This window comes from Molothrus ater, chromosome 3 (genome assembly GCF_012460135.2).
Source record: "Molothrus ater isolate BHLD 08-10-18 breed brown headed cowbird chromosome 3, BPBGC_Mater_1.1, whole genome shotgun sequence".
Taxonomy (NCBI): domain Eukaryota; kingdom Metazoa; phylum Chordata; class Aves; order Passeriformes; family Icteridae; genus Molothrus; species Molothrus ater.
The window spans coordinates 64,582,826-64,599,084 of NC_050480.2; the positions used below are offsets into that span (position 1 = coordinate 64,582,826).

At 38.3% G+C, this 16,259-nt stretch overlaps 1 protein-coding gene across 2 annotated transcripts in view; it reads right to left on the reverse strand.

Moving 5' to 3' along the window:
- Positions 1-16,259, reverse strand: part of SLC35F1 (solute carrier family 35 member F1) — a 225,431-nt gene that overhangs the window by 16,204 nt on the left and 192,968 nt on the right. For both annotated transcript variants that reach the window (XM_036380227.2, XM_054514297.1), the window contains exons 5-7: positions 14,351-14,507; positions 10,039-10,091; positions 5,356-5,510 (exon numbers count right to left, since the gene is read on the reverse strand). In XM_036380227.2, coding sequence (XP_036236120.1) covers positions 5,356-5,510; positions 10,039-10,091; positions 14,351-14,507 — 365 coding nt within the window. The remainder of the gene's footprint in view (positions 1-5,355; positions 5,511-10,038; positions 10,092-14,350; positions 14,508-16,259) is intronic.

Below are 16,259 nucleotides of genomic sequence, written 5' to 3' on the forward strand. Positions count from 1 at the left end.
TGTGTGCCATCCTGCATCATCACAAAAAGGGTGAGTGGATGGGGCTCTTTCTGTCACAGGAATTTGTGTGACCAAAGACATGTTTAACTCCTTTCCACCTCAAGACAGCTCTTTAAATATAGACACCTAACTATTTTCTAATTGACTAGAATTTGGAGGAGGAAATTCAAATAGCTAACCAATTAAATAAATAAATTTAAAGAAATTTGAAAATGATGCTGCTTAGCTGAAAGGCAGTAGAACTTCATGGGAGCAGAGCTGTTGAGAGGGACTCCCACTATAAGAAACTTAGTACTTTGTAAAAGAAAAGTAAACATGAACATAGGGTTTTTTTTTGCACATTACCAATGACATAAAGAATTAACTAGTAATATGACTTACCCTCATTATTATCACAGGCTTAGAAGTATTCACAAGGATAGAAGCCCTGTGAGATTAAATTCCATTAAAACAGGAAGTTTATGGATCAGCAGCCTGCATACTCAACTTCATCAGGAAAATACCTTTAAATATATGACTGAGAAAGTGATAGTGTAAAAAACAGCTTTTTAGCCTGCACTGCCTGCTTCCCTAGAAATAATGATGCACCACTGACAGCACCACAGTCAAAGTTTAAAATAGGTAGGTGTTAGCTCCCTAACAAGTGTAAGCAAAAAATAGGATCTTACTGACTTCAGCTAATACTTTCAGGGAAGTTTAAAAAAAAAAAGGTGAGAACATTAACTGAAGTATTTTCTCAGTTAGGTCAGAGGTTTAGGAAAAGTCTCTCAGATGTTTATGGATGGCTGCCAAATAAAAATCAAAGTAATAAACAATCCTCCCCCAAACCAAACCAATTTTATTTAACTCCTGCTGTCAAACCACAGACTTTGTAACCATCCTGCTCCAAGAAAATCCAGGACTGCCTGAAGCATATAGAGTCAAGGTCAAAAATAAGGTTTCATCTGCATAGTCATGAAACTGAATTTTTCTAAAGATTACTCCTTGAGGGGCAGGCTTTCCTAATTTAGGAAAATGAACTGAAGCGCACCAAAGACAGCAGAAAAACTCACACTGGCTGCAATTCATGTTTCTAGCAAGGGTCAAATTTTCACTACAGTGAAGACTGTGTAAATCCCAAATTCACTAAGCATTGCTTAGGATCTATGCTGGCCAAAAAAATCCAGGAACCCCCTTCCCCCAAACTTCACCCTCTCTTCTCCATCTGGAAAAACCCCTGTCTTCATGGCTTCTTCCTTGATGTAATGGGAAGACTGTCTTCCCATCGGATGGATACTGTTAAAATTAGCATTCTGTTTAGAAACATCACTTAGTATCAGCAAAGGAGGCCTCAACTAGCATAATTTCAGATTTCTGGTCCTGGAAGGTCTTGAGTATCATGTTTACCTGTCTATCAAGTCCTTCGTCACAAATACTCTCTGAGATTCTAAATCAAGATACACGAATTACTACTATATCCAGAAGTTCTGAATTTTTATAGCTGCATCTTGGATAAAGTCATGAATGAATTTGCCAAGGAATAATATAATCTATTGGGCTTGGCTTGGTAGGTAATGATACAATATAGTGTGATTCAACCTGCTGGTCCAGAACACAATCAGTATTCATGCTCTAGCTGCTGGAAAATATAAAATAACTGCTTAGATTATTTAGTGAGAACCTAATTTGCTTAGAATGACTAAAGACAACATAGAGCTTGCAAAGGAAGCCAACAGAAAAGAGCTAACAAAAGAGCTAAGGCTGAGACTAAAATGTAAAAAAGAATACTCCTACAAAAAAATGGCCCTATATTTATATAAAAGTTCTACTCTGTGCACCCAGAGATGCGGCCCTGAATTTTTCAGCACCACTTGTGTATCCATAACAAAGAATGGCCTAGGACAATCCTGTTTTGAACATAAAAATTGTTTAACATATCTCAATATGGTGAGAAATTAAAAAAAAAAAAAAAAGATATGGGGTTGTATACTTAAATGCTATACTTAAATGCTATGACAGTGGTGGATATTCAGCTACCACAGAGGCCAGACACATTTCTCCATCCACTGGAATATTTGAAATCAATTTTTGATTACAGAAGAACTAAAAAGACATCTTTTATTTTGGGGGATGTGAGAACTTTTAAGAATGATACATTACAATCTAGTAATCTATCTCCAATTGAAAACTACATATTTTTACATTTTAATACAATAAGATCTTGAAAAATTAACATCTGGAATTATACATATATCACCAGAATTGTGTGAAATTAACAGGCTGAATTTCCAGCTTCCAAGGGCCTAGGAAGTGTTCAGTGTGATAAGAAGATGCCTGCATGTGGGGTAAGACTAGAGATGCAGCTGTTTATAAACTCACTCATGTCCTGCATACAATGATGTTGCAAGGCTGTACTATATAAAAATGACATGCTAATGAATCAAAACACTTCAAAGACAATCTTCTCTTCAGTTTGGTTTCAAAAGCTCTAAAGCTCAGTTAAACTAATTTTCTGCATTTTCCATGGATTTTCATAGATCTACTGCTATAGGTGCAATAAACCTGTCTGGTGATAAAAGTAGCAGCAGAGGGAAAAATCACAACTATTTCTTGAAAGCCTCATAAAATTATATTCTGCAAGGGACACTAAACCCCCTCAGTTGATCCTACTTGAGCATAAACCCATTTGCTTCCCAGTGAAGTGGGGCTGTGCCCATTGGCCAGTGCAGAAAAAAGCAGAAGGTGCTGCAGGGGATGTACAGCTGGGCTAGGAACAAAACAGCACTTTAAAAGCTAGGAAACAAGTAAGTGTACACAGTCCTAGGAGGGGAATTATTTTGGATCACTTCATACCAACTTATTAGACTTCATTATTGAGTGCAAGTCACACATTTCACAGTTCCACTTCCTCAGATAAAATGATACCTGTTAGCAAACCATAAGAAAAGGAGAAGGTCATCTAACTATGAAGAAAAACATCGTAACTAAAGAAGAAACCAAATAACTAAGTGGACTTTAAAATCGACATGATCTTTGCATATAGCCTTTCTCTTCAAATTTCATCTGCAATGTAAGTTTGAAGGGTGTGAAAGGAGACACAGCTTGAGAAATTGATGCTGCATTTCAGGTAAAGGTCCTTTCAGAAAGCCCTTATAAAGGTCTTCTCCTTTTCAAGGCTTCAGCTGGGAAGAAGAAAAGTGAGACACATGAGTTGTATGGAGTGCAGGATGAGGATAAATTACAAAAGAAATGCAGTGATGAAAAATGTCATTGCTGGTTTGCTGTCTATGGGGTAACTGGCTTCCTAGAGAAACAGAGTAAAAAGCATTGCACCAGGTGCTGGAGGGACCAGGACCTCGAGCTGAAGGGGCTGTCTCAGGGAGGATGAAATCCAACCAGGTGAGGTGCAGAGAAGGGCTTGCCCTGATTAGTGAAGGCTGAGAGACAATATGATTCCTCTCTACTGATGTACCAATGGAGTAAAACACCATGGAGATGGGCATTCTTGCTGCTAATGGATACTCTTGGTAGAAAGATGAATGGACCAAAACCAGGCACAAGTAAATTTATGCTGGAAATAAGGAGGTCTGTAACTGTTGGAGAGGTAATGTTCTGAAGGTCTTCCAAGGAAAGCAGTGGAGGTAAAAACCTGGATAGGTTTAAGTAATTGGTAAGTGTTTATGAAAGCAACAGCATGATACATACAGTAACCACAGGAGGATGAGACTTTCAGTTTTCTAATAATTAGAGCAAGGGACAGAGGGGACCATCAGTTACTTCAGATGTGGAACTCAACCAGTTTACCAGGACACATGTTGAGATGGATGCTTTCAACCAGAAAACTTCCCTGATCTGAGCCTTCTACTCTTGAGCACTTTTCCCATACAGGTCTTGGAGGGAGACCAAGATGCCATTATGGATGGGAGCTGACATGAACTTACTGTAGAATGATGGGGTTCAGTAAAGCTGAAAATTCTGCCTTCCTGGCTCTGCTAATGTATCCATCAGACACAAGGAAGAAATTAAACTGTTAACTCACCTTTTGCCTTTCAAGTGTCTGAACTTTGGAGTGTGTGTTTGCAAAATTGCCATTTTTGTTAGGTTTGAGCAATGCTGAGCACAGAGCTATTCACCCTCTGCTGCCTTTTGAGTCTTTCCTTCCACTGAAGTTTGATTTTGCTAGTACACCACCACCACTGTTTTCAGAATAACATTTGTCTTTCACTGTAGTAAATGTAGCAATTTTTCTTAGAAACAGTGGACTAACACCCCTAAATATATTTATCTGTGTGAATCAAATAATAATATTTACAGGAGATAGTTTTCAGATAACACCTAATGTCAAACACTTGGGGTTTGAAGCATGAGGCAGAAAGAAGGAGAAATGATATCACCATGAGACAGCTGAAAAGCAGCAGGCAACCCCTACATTGTGTTTTCAGTCATATTTTTGTTTCTATTCTTGCTTTTCTTGTGCCTGCAGAATTCTCAAAGCCACAAAACCAAAATAAAAGACAGTAGTGGCAAACAATTTTGTGTTGAACTCTGAAGATTTGAACTTTGACTGTCACATTCAGAGTCATGCAGGTACTATTACTACAACAAAATCTGATATAAGTTGATTAGACACTCAGAATTTTAAGGCTTTCTGTTGCCTAACACTTCTAACACAATTTAGCTATCAAGTAACCTCCCTCCTATGAATAAATGATGGTAGAAAGCAATTGCTTCCAGCACCGCAATCTTATTTTCACAGGATGGACACTAGCGGGGGATACTTGTGAATAATGAAGTGCCATTCCTCATAACTGGAGGTCAAATGTGGTCGTGTACCACATGGTGCTTTAAATATTAGGGGACCTGGGAGGCCAAAGTTTAACTTCAACACAAATATGCTGCACATTTTGGCATTTACAATAAGAGGCAAGCCACTGGTCTGGCCAAGAGAAAGGTGTAATTTATGAACAATTTAGTTATGAATTCAGAATCAGTATGAATGAAACAACCTTGTTTCCAGGCAAAAAAAAGTCTGTGGGAATTTTGGAAGAGTCCCTCCCTTCATCCTGCCACATTAGGTCTGTTCACTGCAATTGAAGGTAACCTTTGATAAGTAACATGAAATTAATGATACAGTGGCTGATAAGCAGGTACTCAAATCTTAAAACTTGTAACAAAAAGACCAAACGAGCTCTCTCAGAAAACAAATAATAAAATAAAATTTGTTTTAGTGTAGGAAGTCTGAAGTAAAAAAATCAACTTGCATTTTAACTGTTTAGCCTCCTAGCAAAGCTTGGAGGCTTCTTTTGTTTCCTTGTCGTTAACTGATGTTTCTTGAGGCATACTGCTATTACCCAAACACATCCCTCATTTCCATACCTTGTAGTGGAAGAGGAATAATCCACAAAAGAGGCTGTACAGGTCAGCTGTGAGCAGGGAGAGGTTGACAGCAGTAGCACTGGTTTTCTTTATGACCACTGGCATGAAGCTGTAGAGGCCAAACATACAGGCACTAAAGCCAACGTACAGCAAGCCTGCAGGAGAGAAACAAGAAGCAAAGTGACCTTACAGCCTGCAGAAATTATTTTGTTGGGACAACCTTCTTCCAAAGGTTGTGCTTTTAGGAAAAGAAAGAATAATGCTTTTTCAAAGAAAAATTCAAATTAATAATGTACACATATATAGAGAGTGAAAACCATATCAACACTGGACATGAGGTCCTTTGGGGTCTCCATAATAGCAGAGTTGTTTCAAGCTGGTGTCTTATACTACCAGTGACTACCTCATGTCCTACTTAGATTTGGACATAATGATGCATTTGAACATATCAAATCCAGTCTCTGCAGGAGCTGAATGTCCCCAGCGCCAAGTGAGTTCAGCTGAGTTGGATGGAGCACACAGTGTTTTTTGGGAATGGACCCAAAATATGAACACAATATTATTTGCAGAGGAGTTAATGAGCAAATGGATGAATGCATGAGGACAGCACTCAAGTGTCAGAGATCCTAGACCTATTTTGCCACCAAAACTGACAAATCACTTCAGATTTTTGCACTTCTGTTCCTCTACTCCTTTTTGTCTGCCTTCCTCAATAAAACTTTTGTGAGCTGAAACTCTTTCCTGCTACATGTTTACAAAGTGCCTCACACAAATTAGATTGTTAGACACTAATATAATAAAAATACATTACAGTAAAAATCTAAATTAATTTAAAAACCTAAATAACTTACTGGGAAAGAATTCATTGCTTCAGTTATTACTTGATAAATCCCAAGGCAAATTAATCAATATGAAGTTAAAAAAACAGCAAACACTTTACTCATCTGCTCTCATGCAAATGATATTTCTTAGGCTGCCATATGCTGCAGAATTCCCAGCTGATATGTGCATAGGCCTAAATTAAGACTCGTGCCAGCTCTTCAGAACATGTTATTGACTAAAAGTTGTAGAAAATCTGATTGCTAAAGTCCTAAAAGGGATTAGAAAGGATAAAAAAAAAAAGCCATATAATGGCCATATATCTGCATGTGGATCCATTTAGTTAAAAATTCTTTAGAAAAGCTGTCTAAAGGACAAAATCAGCTGTGACAGATTGAGTCTTTTGGAAGCATATGAACTGAAGTGTACACTCAACTGAAACAAACATAGCAGACACAAACTATCAGTGTCCATAATATGGCATGATAAGGAATTTTGAATTTATATTCAGAATATGGACAATTATAGCAAAAACTGCTTTTACCCATAGGCAGCAAATTTATAAGGTGTGCATTGTATACTGGTAACAGAATTAAGTTTTAGGCAGTGCTTGAAAGCTGCTTTATTTAAACTCTGTGACTCTTCTGTAGCAGGCAAATAATTGCAACATGTGGAGTGTAGTTTTGGTCAATGGGAAATTGTTTTGCATACAAGAGCACTAAGCCAGCTTTTCTTCCAGGCTTAAGAAGAACAGGTCAGGCACCAAAGCCATTCTGGATCAGAAGTCAGCATTGTCAAAGTACAGTCTGCAAACCACAAGCTGGTCCACCAAGTCTCTGGCTGTCTGGATTTAACACAGATTTGCTGGTTTATGCACTCAACTCACAGTGTAATTTTATGGTACTGCCTTGGTGTTCACATTATTTGACAGCCAGCTTCACAGGTTGCTTTTCCAAAGGGCATTTCAGTTCCAGTGGAAAATTGCTTAAACTGTAGCTGTCCTAGCAGAGGTGAATATAAAGTGGCATTTCATTTACAGCTTCAAAATATTTGTAATATCCACCAGTTGGGTGGCATTTAGTCGTGACAATAAACAAATGAAATCAACATAATATGATTTCCAGATATATATGCTTCTTAGAGGGCCAATTTTGAGACTGAAAATATGATTTAAGTCAACAGCTTGAATCCTCAGCCTCCTCAGGTACCCATGCAGTGCAAATAGCAGCCTTGGGAATCGCCTCTAGTGCTGCAGTCCCAGCGGACTCCAGAACCTCTCTGGGCAACCTGCTCTGCTGCCTGCCTGCCCTCAGTGTGAAGGTGGTTTTCTTTATATCCAGTCTGAATCTGTCATTTGAGCTCTCATCCTCCTGCCATGCACCTCTGACAGAGCCATGCACCAGCTCTGTCCTTTTGATAAACTCCTTGCAGATAACTTCTCTTCCACAGGCTGAACGAGCCCCAGTCCCTCAGCATTTCTCCATTTCTCGTTACACTTGGTGTCTTCACACAAATAGGCAGATCTTTCCCTAGGGATCACTCTAATACAGCCCAAGTAGGACAGAGACCAAGATGACTTGAGAACTTCTGGTCTTGCTCCTGAGCGAGGTGGTTGAATGTTGCACGGTGCCATGATGTACAAATGTTGCCTTTGTGCTTTTACTCCAAAAGCAAATGTTTAATTGGCATGACGTGGAATCAGTTATGATCTTCCATACTGCCTTGGAACAAAGACCACTCAGAAATATTCAAACCCCTGGTAACAAAGGACACTTCCTTGGAGCTACAAACTGGCTTTTCTCTTAAATAAAACTGATGTGAGTTTATTTGTTAGTATTTCATCTATCACTATAAAACCTGTCATGGTCTCATATGAAACCACTCTCTCAAAACTGTAAAATCATGCTCCTTTCAGTCTGGTTGTCAGCAAGTATTAATACTTAAAACTTCAAGGATACAAACAGAGCTACAGTGATTCACACTGAGTGTGAAGATGATGATATGTATCAGGGCAATTTCCAAAATTAACACCAGGAGGGACACAGCCTGTTTTAAACATGATAGACATAACAGATTGGCTTTAGATCTTTATATTCAAAAATCATTTGCATCAGTTAAAAGGTAGCTCATTTGATCTTAAAAGCACAATTATGGCAGATGGCAACAGGCCACCTTGATTTATTTATTAGGTTGCCTGCTGTGACTTTATCACCACCATTTGGAAGGCTGATGATTTAACTCTGCTGGACTGCAGGTTTGAGTCTGTCACAGCAGATAACTACCCAGGACAAGGCTGTGAACTCCCTTATACAGATCTGTCAATCACTTTTTGACAATCTTGTATCACTGCCAATGCAATGGAAAGTACACCAGGTGCAGTGGAAGCCAAGGAAGAACTACAGAACTGTCACCATTTAATCCATGTTCAACTACACCACATTTCCAATTATTGCTCTAACAAAACAAGTTCATATCTATGATGTTTGTGCTAAGATGATCTCAGCCTTGTGAAGCATAAGGACTCTTCAGAATTAGTAATCAACTTTCAGGGACATTTTGGCAGCATCACAGATGAAGTAAGACCTTATTTTAACAGCACATTTCACTGATACTGAGTTTGAACAGAAATCTCATGGAAGTATATATGACATTTACATGGACAGTAGATTAATTCACTATGACCACTGGTATCATCAGTACCAGATTAATTATGTCCCTAAGCTCCTTCTCATGAAATATAAACAAACACTGATGCAATTATGCTAACTATCTCAGATTAAAGAAGGCCAATACACTTTAGTACACAGTTGAGTGTGTCTCTCCATGGATACTTTAAATTAATTTGTCACTTACTTTTACAGCTCAACCATCAAATTTCCAAGATTTCTAGGTGCAATGTTTTGTGAAAAATGTGCTGTATTTATCAAGGTTTAAGATGATGAAAGGAAATTGCAAACCAAGTTTAAAGAAACCAACTCTATTCCACAATTTGTATCCCCTCCCCTCAGGGAGTCCCCACCTAATCAGTTGTTTTTGCACACTTCTGAGTTGCCATTTTGATGTTCAGTATGAAACTAGGTAAAGAGCTGCTGTCAATGGATTGCCAAAGCTTGAATCCTCTGCAATCAATCAGCTCTATGCTACTAGTATTCTTTTATTTCTTCTATTGTCATAAACAGTGAAGGTGTGATTATAGGGACTCCCCCAGATATTGATTTGCTTTTAAACCAAATAATTCATTGGACTAATTAGAAGAGACTCATAAACTCAGCTTCCAAACTGAAATGGGAAAATGCAATCCCCTGCTTGGCAGAACACCATAACTGCTTCATTGGGCATGATGCTCCCAAAACTTGTCTAAATGGACACATCTGCTTTATTCCACCAAAACTATTTGGAAAGCAATTAAACCACTTCCATACAGAAATGCTCCTCCTGGAAGTGAATTTATGAGGCTATAATATGCACTGCAAGTACTTTTCAAGGTTATTTTGTTAGGCTCCATTTTCTTTCCTTGGCTTTCATTGGAAAGGTTTGGCTCTTAATGACTGCCTCATTTATTGCCCCAGTGTTGCATTGAATCTTAAAACTGGAACCACACTATTGTTTAACTTCACGGCTGTCTGAATGGTTATCTTACAGCATTCATATGCTTAACCTAATTGTGCAGGGAAGGCATAACACAGCAATGGAGGACAGATTGTTTAAGAGCAGTTATGAGGTTCAACCTTTGGAAGTAACTTTTCCTTGTGGAAAAGTCACAAATATTGGCTCCCCTGAAACTCTTTGCCTGCCTCCCCAAATGCTGGCTGTGAGCACGCCTCCTTCAGCAACCATCTTCCATGAGGTAAAGTGTGTTCTTACCTATTTGCCAATCCCAGGGGACCTTCAACAGCTCTTTGTGTTCCATGATTGCACTAGAAGAGAAAGCAAAATTTGATGTAAGAGAACAGAAGTTAAATTACTTCCACTCATTTAATTCAAGTGCTGGACAAAACAACATAAATAACCTTATAACAAAAGAATCTCTGTGGGAACAAAATGCAATCAAGAGTTTACTAATCTACTCTGGCATTATCCCTGTGCCTGTGTATTTGAAAGATCTTCAGGGTAATAATCAGATGTGATAGCATACAATTTCTCCTGGTTTATTTCCAGCTCTCTATATACGTGCTCTACATGTCCATTCCCCTAAATGTTCAATCATCTTGTACTTTTCTGACTAATATTCTGAAATCTTTTGAATGTTAATTATTAATAATATATCTATCTGAGTTATTCACACTTCAGAGTAGCTCTGCAGTGTAAAATAAATAGATATCACAATCTGGTTTGGGAAGAATACTGTGATTTGTTACACACTGAGAGAAACCAAATAGTCACAGCAGTGAAAGTCAGGATAATAAGCAAAGGATGGGCAAACCTGCAAAAGTCCACTCTCAGTATCTTGTAAATCTTGCACTGTACATTAACATCAAAGTCACATATTCATAAAATTCTAAGGTGGCAACAAGTCAGCTCTTCCCAATCCAGGCAAACAGACCCTTGGAGATAAGATATCTCCCAAGCTAGGTCTTCGTGCAGGTAACTGCTTTCCCTGTCTGTGTGATTTCCAGATAAATCCAGCTGTGCAGAACTCTGCATGCTGGTCTGGACACTATTTTAAACAAGTATAAAACACGAAATTATACAGATTGAAAAACAAAGTACCTAGTAGGAAAGGTGGTATGTGGAAGACCAAATCTAATAGTAAAACTACAGGAGCTCAGCACCTTCCAGATTAATCTAGTCTAAAGAGTTGCATCCTGGAAATTTTAATTTGCTTGCTGCTGATGTGAGGCAAATCTAATACTGTGTACAGAATAATAAGACTATATTCTCTGTAAAATAACTAAATTATAGGTGTTTTTGCATACATAAGGTATATGTCTCCTTTATAAGTAATTTCTTAAGAATATAATGAAAACAAACTGCAACATCTCTTGGTCTGGTAAAAAATATTTCACATAACTTAAATGTAGGAACATTGCATTCATATTATTGTTTAGCCAATACAAAAGATGTATAAAACAATATGCTATGGCTTGTGATTTCTTATGATCTGTGAAAAAAGAGGGATGAGAGAAACTTTGTCAGAAATGGCCATTTAGTGATGCCAGAGGCACTGAAGAATTGGAATCACAATGATTTTGAAAGCCTGTGGTAGTTGGAGGAGGTCTCTGATGACTGAAAAGAGACAAATGCAACATTCAGTTTAACACAGAACAATAAGTATAGCCTGGGCAGCCAGATTATGCTAAGCTTTGGGAAGATTACGGAACAAATCTACCCTGAAGTCATTCGCAGGAAATGAAGAAGATGGGTTCCAGTGGGAAGAGCCAGCACAGTGCTCTCAAGAGCACTGCCTTCTATGATGAGGTGACTGGATCAGTAAATAAAGGAGAGGGAATGAGTGAGAGTATGTGTGTAATCTACTGTTACTTTAGCAAGGTTTCCAACATGATTTTCTTAAAGATCTTCAGAGACTCAAGAGGTAAGGACGAGATGTGTGGACTATGTACAATGTTGTCTAAATAAAAGTGCGAGAAGAAACTTAATGAAGTTCAAAAAAAGCAAGTATTAACTCCTTCACCTGGGGTGGAGAGACACTGTGAAACAGTACAGGATGGGAGCTGACTGGATAGAAATTGTTTTCCAGCAATAAACCTTACAGTCCTGGCGGACATCAACCTGGACCCAAGTCAGCAATGTGTCCCTGGAGCAGAGGAAGGCAACAGCATCCTGAGCTGTGTCAGTAAAGGTCTGGCCAGAAAGCTGAAGGATGTGATTTGTGAGACAGCAGCTAGTGTCCTGTATCCAATTATGGGCTGTCCAGAACAAGACAGATAATAACAAATTGAAGGGAGTACAGTGGAATTCCATCACAATGGTCAGGCAGGTTGAGGACAGGATGTAAGAGGAAATTCTGAAACAGTAGGGTTTGCCTAGCATGGAGAAGAGAAGGCTAAGCTGCGGGAAAGGAGGACACACAATAAATTTTCCATCTTAACTATGGGTATGAGTAGTTACTGACAAAGTAGTCATACTTTTCTTGGAGGTGAACAACAAAAGGATGAATGACAATGGACATAAGTGGCAATGTGGAAAACTTATTAAATATCAAGGGGAAAAAAGATTGTCAAACATTGGAATAGGTTGCCCAGCATGACTGGCAGCTCCATTCTTGGAGATGCCAAGAAATCAACTGAACAACTTCCTAAGCAGCCTGATGTAACTTTGGAGCTAGCTTTGAGTAGGAGCTTGAACCAGATGACCTTCAGGGGGCCATCAGAAAATAGGCCATGTTATGATGATGTGATTCCATCAGATAACCTTATCTCAATTTGCTGGGTAATTGTGATATCCCCAAGTCTTATAAACTAATCTCTTATTCTTCCTCCCTGCTTTAATCATACCCAACATACTAAACTCTTTCCACCATGTCTGGGTAATCAGCCAACTCATTAATTCACTGTTTCCCCTGACACCTTAGCTCTCCCTCCTTTGCTGCACAACAGGCATTATGTGTGTTTATTTTATGTTACAGTCTAAGACTCCTTCAGTTTAGAGGATCTAAAGGTCCTATATTGCACCAAAGTGGCCAGTAGTTTTTCAAAGAAAGAGCCTGCAAATTTAACATGAGAATTGGCTTCTCTTTGAAGTAAGTGTTATATTCAGTTAGATTAAATCTCTGTGAACACACAACTGTGACTTCTGCTATTCATTACAGGTAAAGGTAAGAAAAAGGCACAGGTATGAACTAAGTGGGGTTGAGTCTCCAGAAGGTGCCTGAAAAGCACTATCAGCAAAAAGGTGCAGAGGCTGGTGGAGAAAAACCTGTTGGAGTGAACCAAAGTTGGGCCAAAGTTTGAATAGAAAAACCTTAGGGCTTTCATCAAAGAAATGGTTTCTAATTGTGTCCTTTCAGTTGTTTCTTCTTTATACAAAGATGCCTTATTCCAAAACCAGATTCTCACCAGCAGAACAACTCACAGACCCTGAATTGTGACTAACTGCTTGGGTCAAGAGGGAGAAATGGCAAAACAATTGAATTCTGGAGTATGAGACACTTACATGACAGTTTATACACACAGAGCAAGACAAGGGCACTGCTTTGATGTCCTCAGAATGTTAGTATCTACTTAATCACAAACATATAAAAGAATGCTTTAGCTAAGGATACTAGGCACATTTGTATGCTCTTAAATTCCATATTCTTTTAAAAGGAAACTTCTTGTATGGCAACTAGTTAATAGAAATAATTTTAAGACACTTGTTCAGATCCCTTACAAATATATTAAGCTTTCTAGCTAAAAAAAAATAGAACCATTGAAATGGGAATTGATGGGCTGCAGTTTTTTTGATCAGTTTCTGTTCTTAGAAGCAGAGTAGCTTAGATCTGTAGAGAAGCAACTTCTTGTGGAAGAATAATCAAAAGTCATTCTGTGTTACAAGCACCAGAGACAGTCCTGCACAAAATGCAGCAATCTTGCAGGGCTACTTTTACATCAGTCACAGCACTGCAACATTGGAAGCCACCTTCCAACTATTAGGCTTGCAGTTGGGATGCTCATTAGGTACATGTGGATATAGACCAGACTCCATAGATCCTGAAATCCATGCAACAATACCCTAAGTGCCAAATATTTTTGAAGTGAAAATGTCATTTTCTTACTGGCTTTGTATGATTTCCTCCATATCATAATGTAATTACATAGAACAAGCAAACCAGTAAAACACTTTCTGACTGGATGTGTTTTCTACCTCTTTAGAAATCAAGGGGACTTTTTAAATGTATAAAATAGAACCAGAAGAAGCTGTGGATTTTGTTATTCACAGTTCAGAATAATATGTGAAGCATCCACTTGTCCTCCAGCGGCAAGATGGTGTGACATGTCTTCTGCCTTTTATGTGACTACTCAAGGACAATGGTCCTTGAATTAGAGTACTTGGGTAAAAATCTGTGCTATTATTCAAATCACCAATTTGAAATATGAAAACCAATGCAAATTCCAAGATTAGAGGACACCTGCTCTCCACAGGAAAGGGCTAATTTTGAAGGAGTGGGTAATGTATCTCAATGGAGGCCACAGCTGCACTTATTTGAGCCTTAGTGAGCTCAAACCTGCTCACTTACAGCTGAATTCCACTGAAGAAGGAGCCAAAGAGTCCGATCATGCCCAGGAACTCCACTCGACTCAGGTTTCGGACGATGTACTCCTCACAGACGTTGGAGATGCCGTACAGCGTTGCTCCGCCAAGGACTAAGAGGTCCCCTATCAGTTTATTTTCACCTAGGGATAAATAGAAAAAAAAAAATCAGAATGCCTCAAAACAAACATCTTCTGTCCAAAACCATTGCATGTTCTTCCCAACAGATTTCATTCCTCAGTCACTACGTAGCCCTTATCTGTGTTAATAAAATGAATGCAAATATTCTGTCACTTGAATATTCTGTCAGTTTTCATTCAAGACACCAGCCTCAGTCAGACAGAGGGAGAGCATGTTCCTTGCTGTAGAAAAAAGAAGCCAAAAAGTTCTGAAAAACTTGTAAAAAAAAGTATAGAATCCAAGTGGCACTCTTCAGAGACTGATCCTTTCTACTTTATTATTACTACCTTTTTTTTTTTGCAGAGAGAATGTGACTCAACTCTATAGAGCAGTTTGCATCTCATCTTGAAATTTAACCAGTCTAAAACATGTTCAGTACTTAGATCTGAGGACAACTGAAAAATTCTGTGTACCTGTGAAATGAGTGAAGAAATCATTACAACCTAATATTGACCTCATTCTCACATGGAGCTGTTTGACAAGAAAGGGAGGAGGAAGGATGGAGTGTAGACAGAGTGATGATAAGGACAGATTTCTAAAAGAGGTTCAATTAACATAGCAATACCTAATGCATGCAAAGAACAAGATGTATTTTCAATACCTCCAGGTATACAGAATTACTAAAACATTTTGTTATCAAAGATTGCTTGAAATCTTTTTAAGTCTTGGAAGATTTTATTATTGGGTGTTGGGGAGAGCTGCAGTGACATTTGATCAAGATCAAGTTCCAGCTTGAAAACTGAGGCCCTAGCTTTGCAAACTGGTGCATGCAATTCCCTCTGCACATATGGCTTGTTAAAATATTTCTACAAGAGCTACAGCTTCACAAAGCTGTCAGATATTGCTGCAGAACCATATTCTGAAATGCTGGATTATAATGGATTTTTCTTTGAAAAGTTTCAGCAGAAATGCTGAAGTACTACACAGTATTTTTTAAAAAAGAAATCCTGTTTTCTTTTAAAATACCTCGATTTCCTTTTTACGTCCCCGTCTTTTAAAGTTTTATTTCAATTGACCTGTAAAATATGCACTGCAGTAAATAAAAATGGAAACCAAACATTCTAATTGGTTCAAAATTATCTTTTCAACATTTTTCTTTAAGGTGTTCTTTTAAGCCTTCAGTTATCATTCCAAACTGTAGTGCTGAAATTTCTGTGGGGAAGAAACTTATGATAATAAAAACGGTCATAAGAGGACAGACCAAGGGTTCATTAATCCTGTCTCCAACACTGGCTACAAGCACCAGAAAAGTATAAGTTGTTTAAGGACAATAGGAATGGAGTAAAGTGTAAAATATTCCCAGTAATACTCTCTTAGTTTCCAACAATTTTTGGCTCAGATGAGATGTGGCTTCTGTGTATTTAGCAAATAGTACTAGATTTGTTTTTCACATAGTCATCCAAGCTTTGACTGAATTTCTTGACTGGCAACATGTTTATATTTGACCATTTATCTTTATATGATTTGGTTGTTCTGTTAAAAAGATTTTAGTCTTCTTTTGCAATCAGTAATGTTCTTAATTTAAAATAGCCATCATGACTTTACAGAACTTCTTCATACCCCTGATGCATTTCATATTTCACAGCGCCTCCATTGATTCCTCACTGAGCTCACTTTTTTGGTATTTATTGCAGCTACTCACTGACACTTCAGGGAAGTATTGCTGAAAAAGCTTTTGACCTTAGAGCTCCTGCTGGGACAAAAATATCATCCTT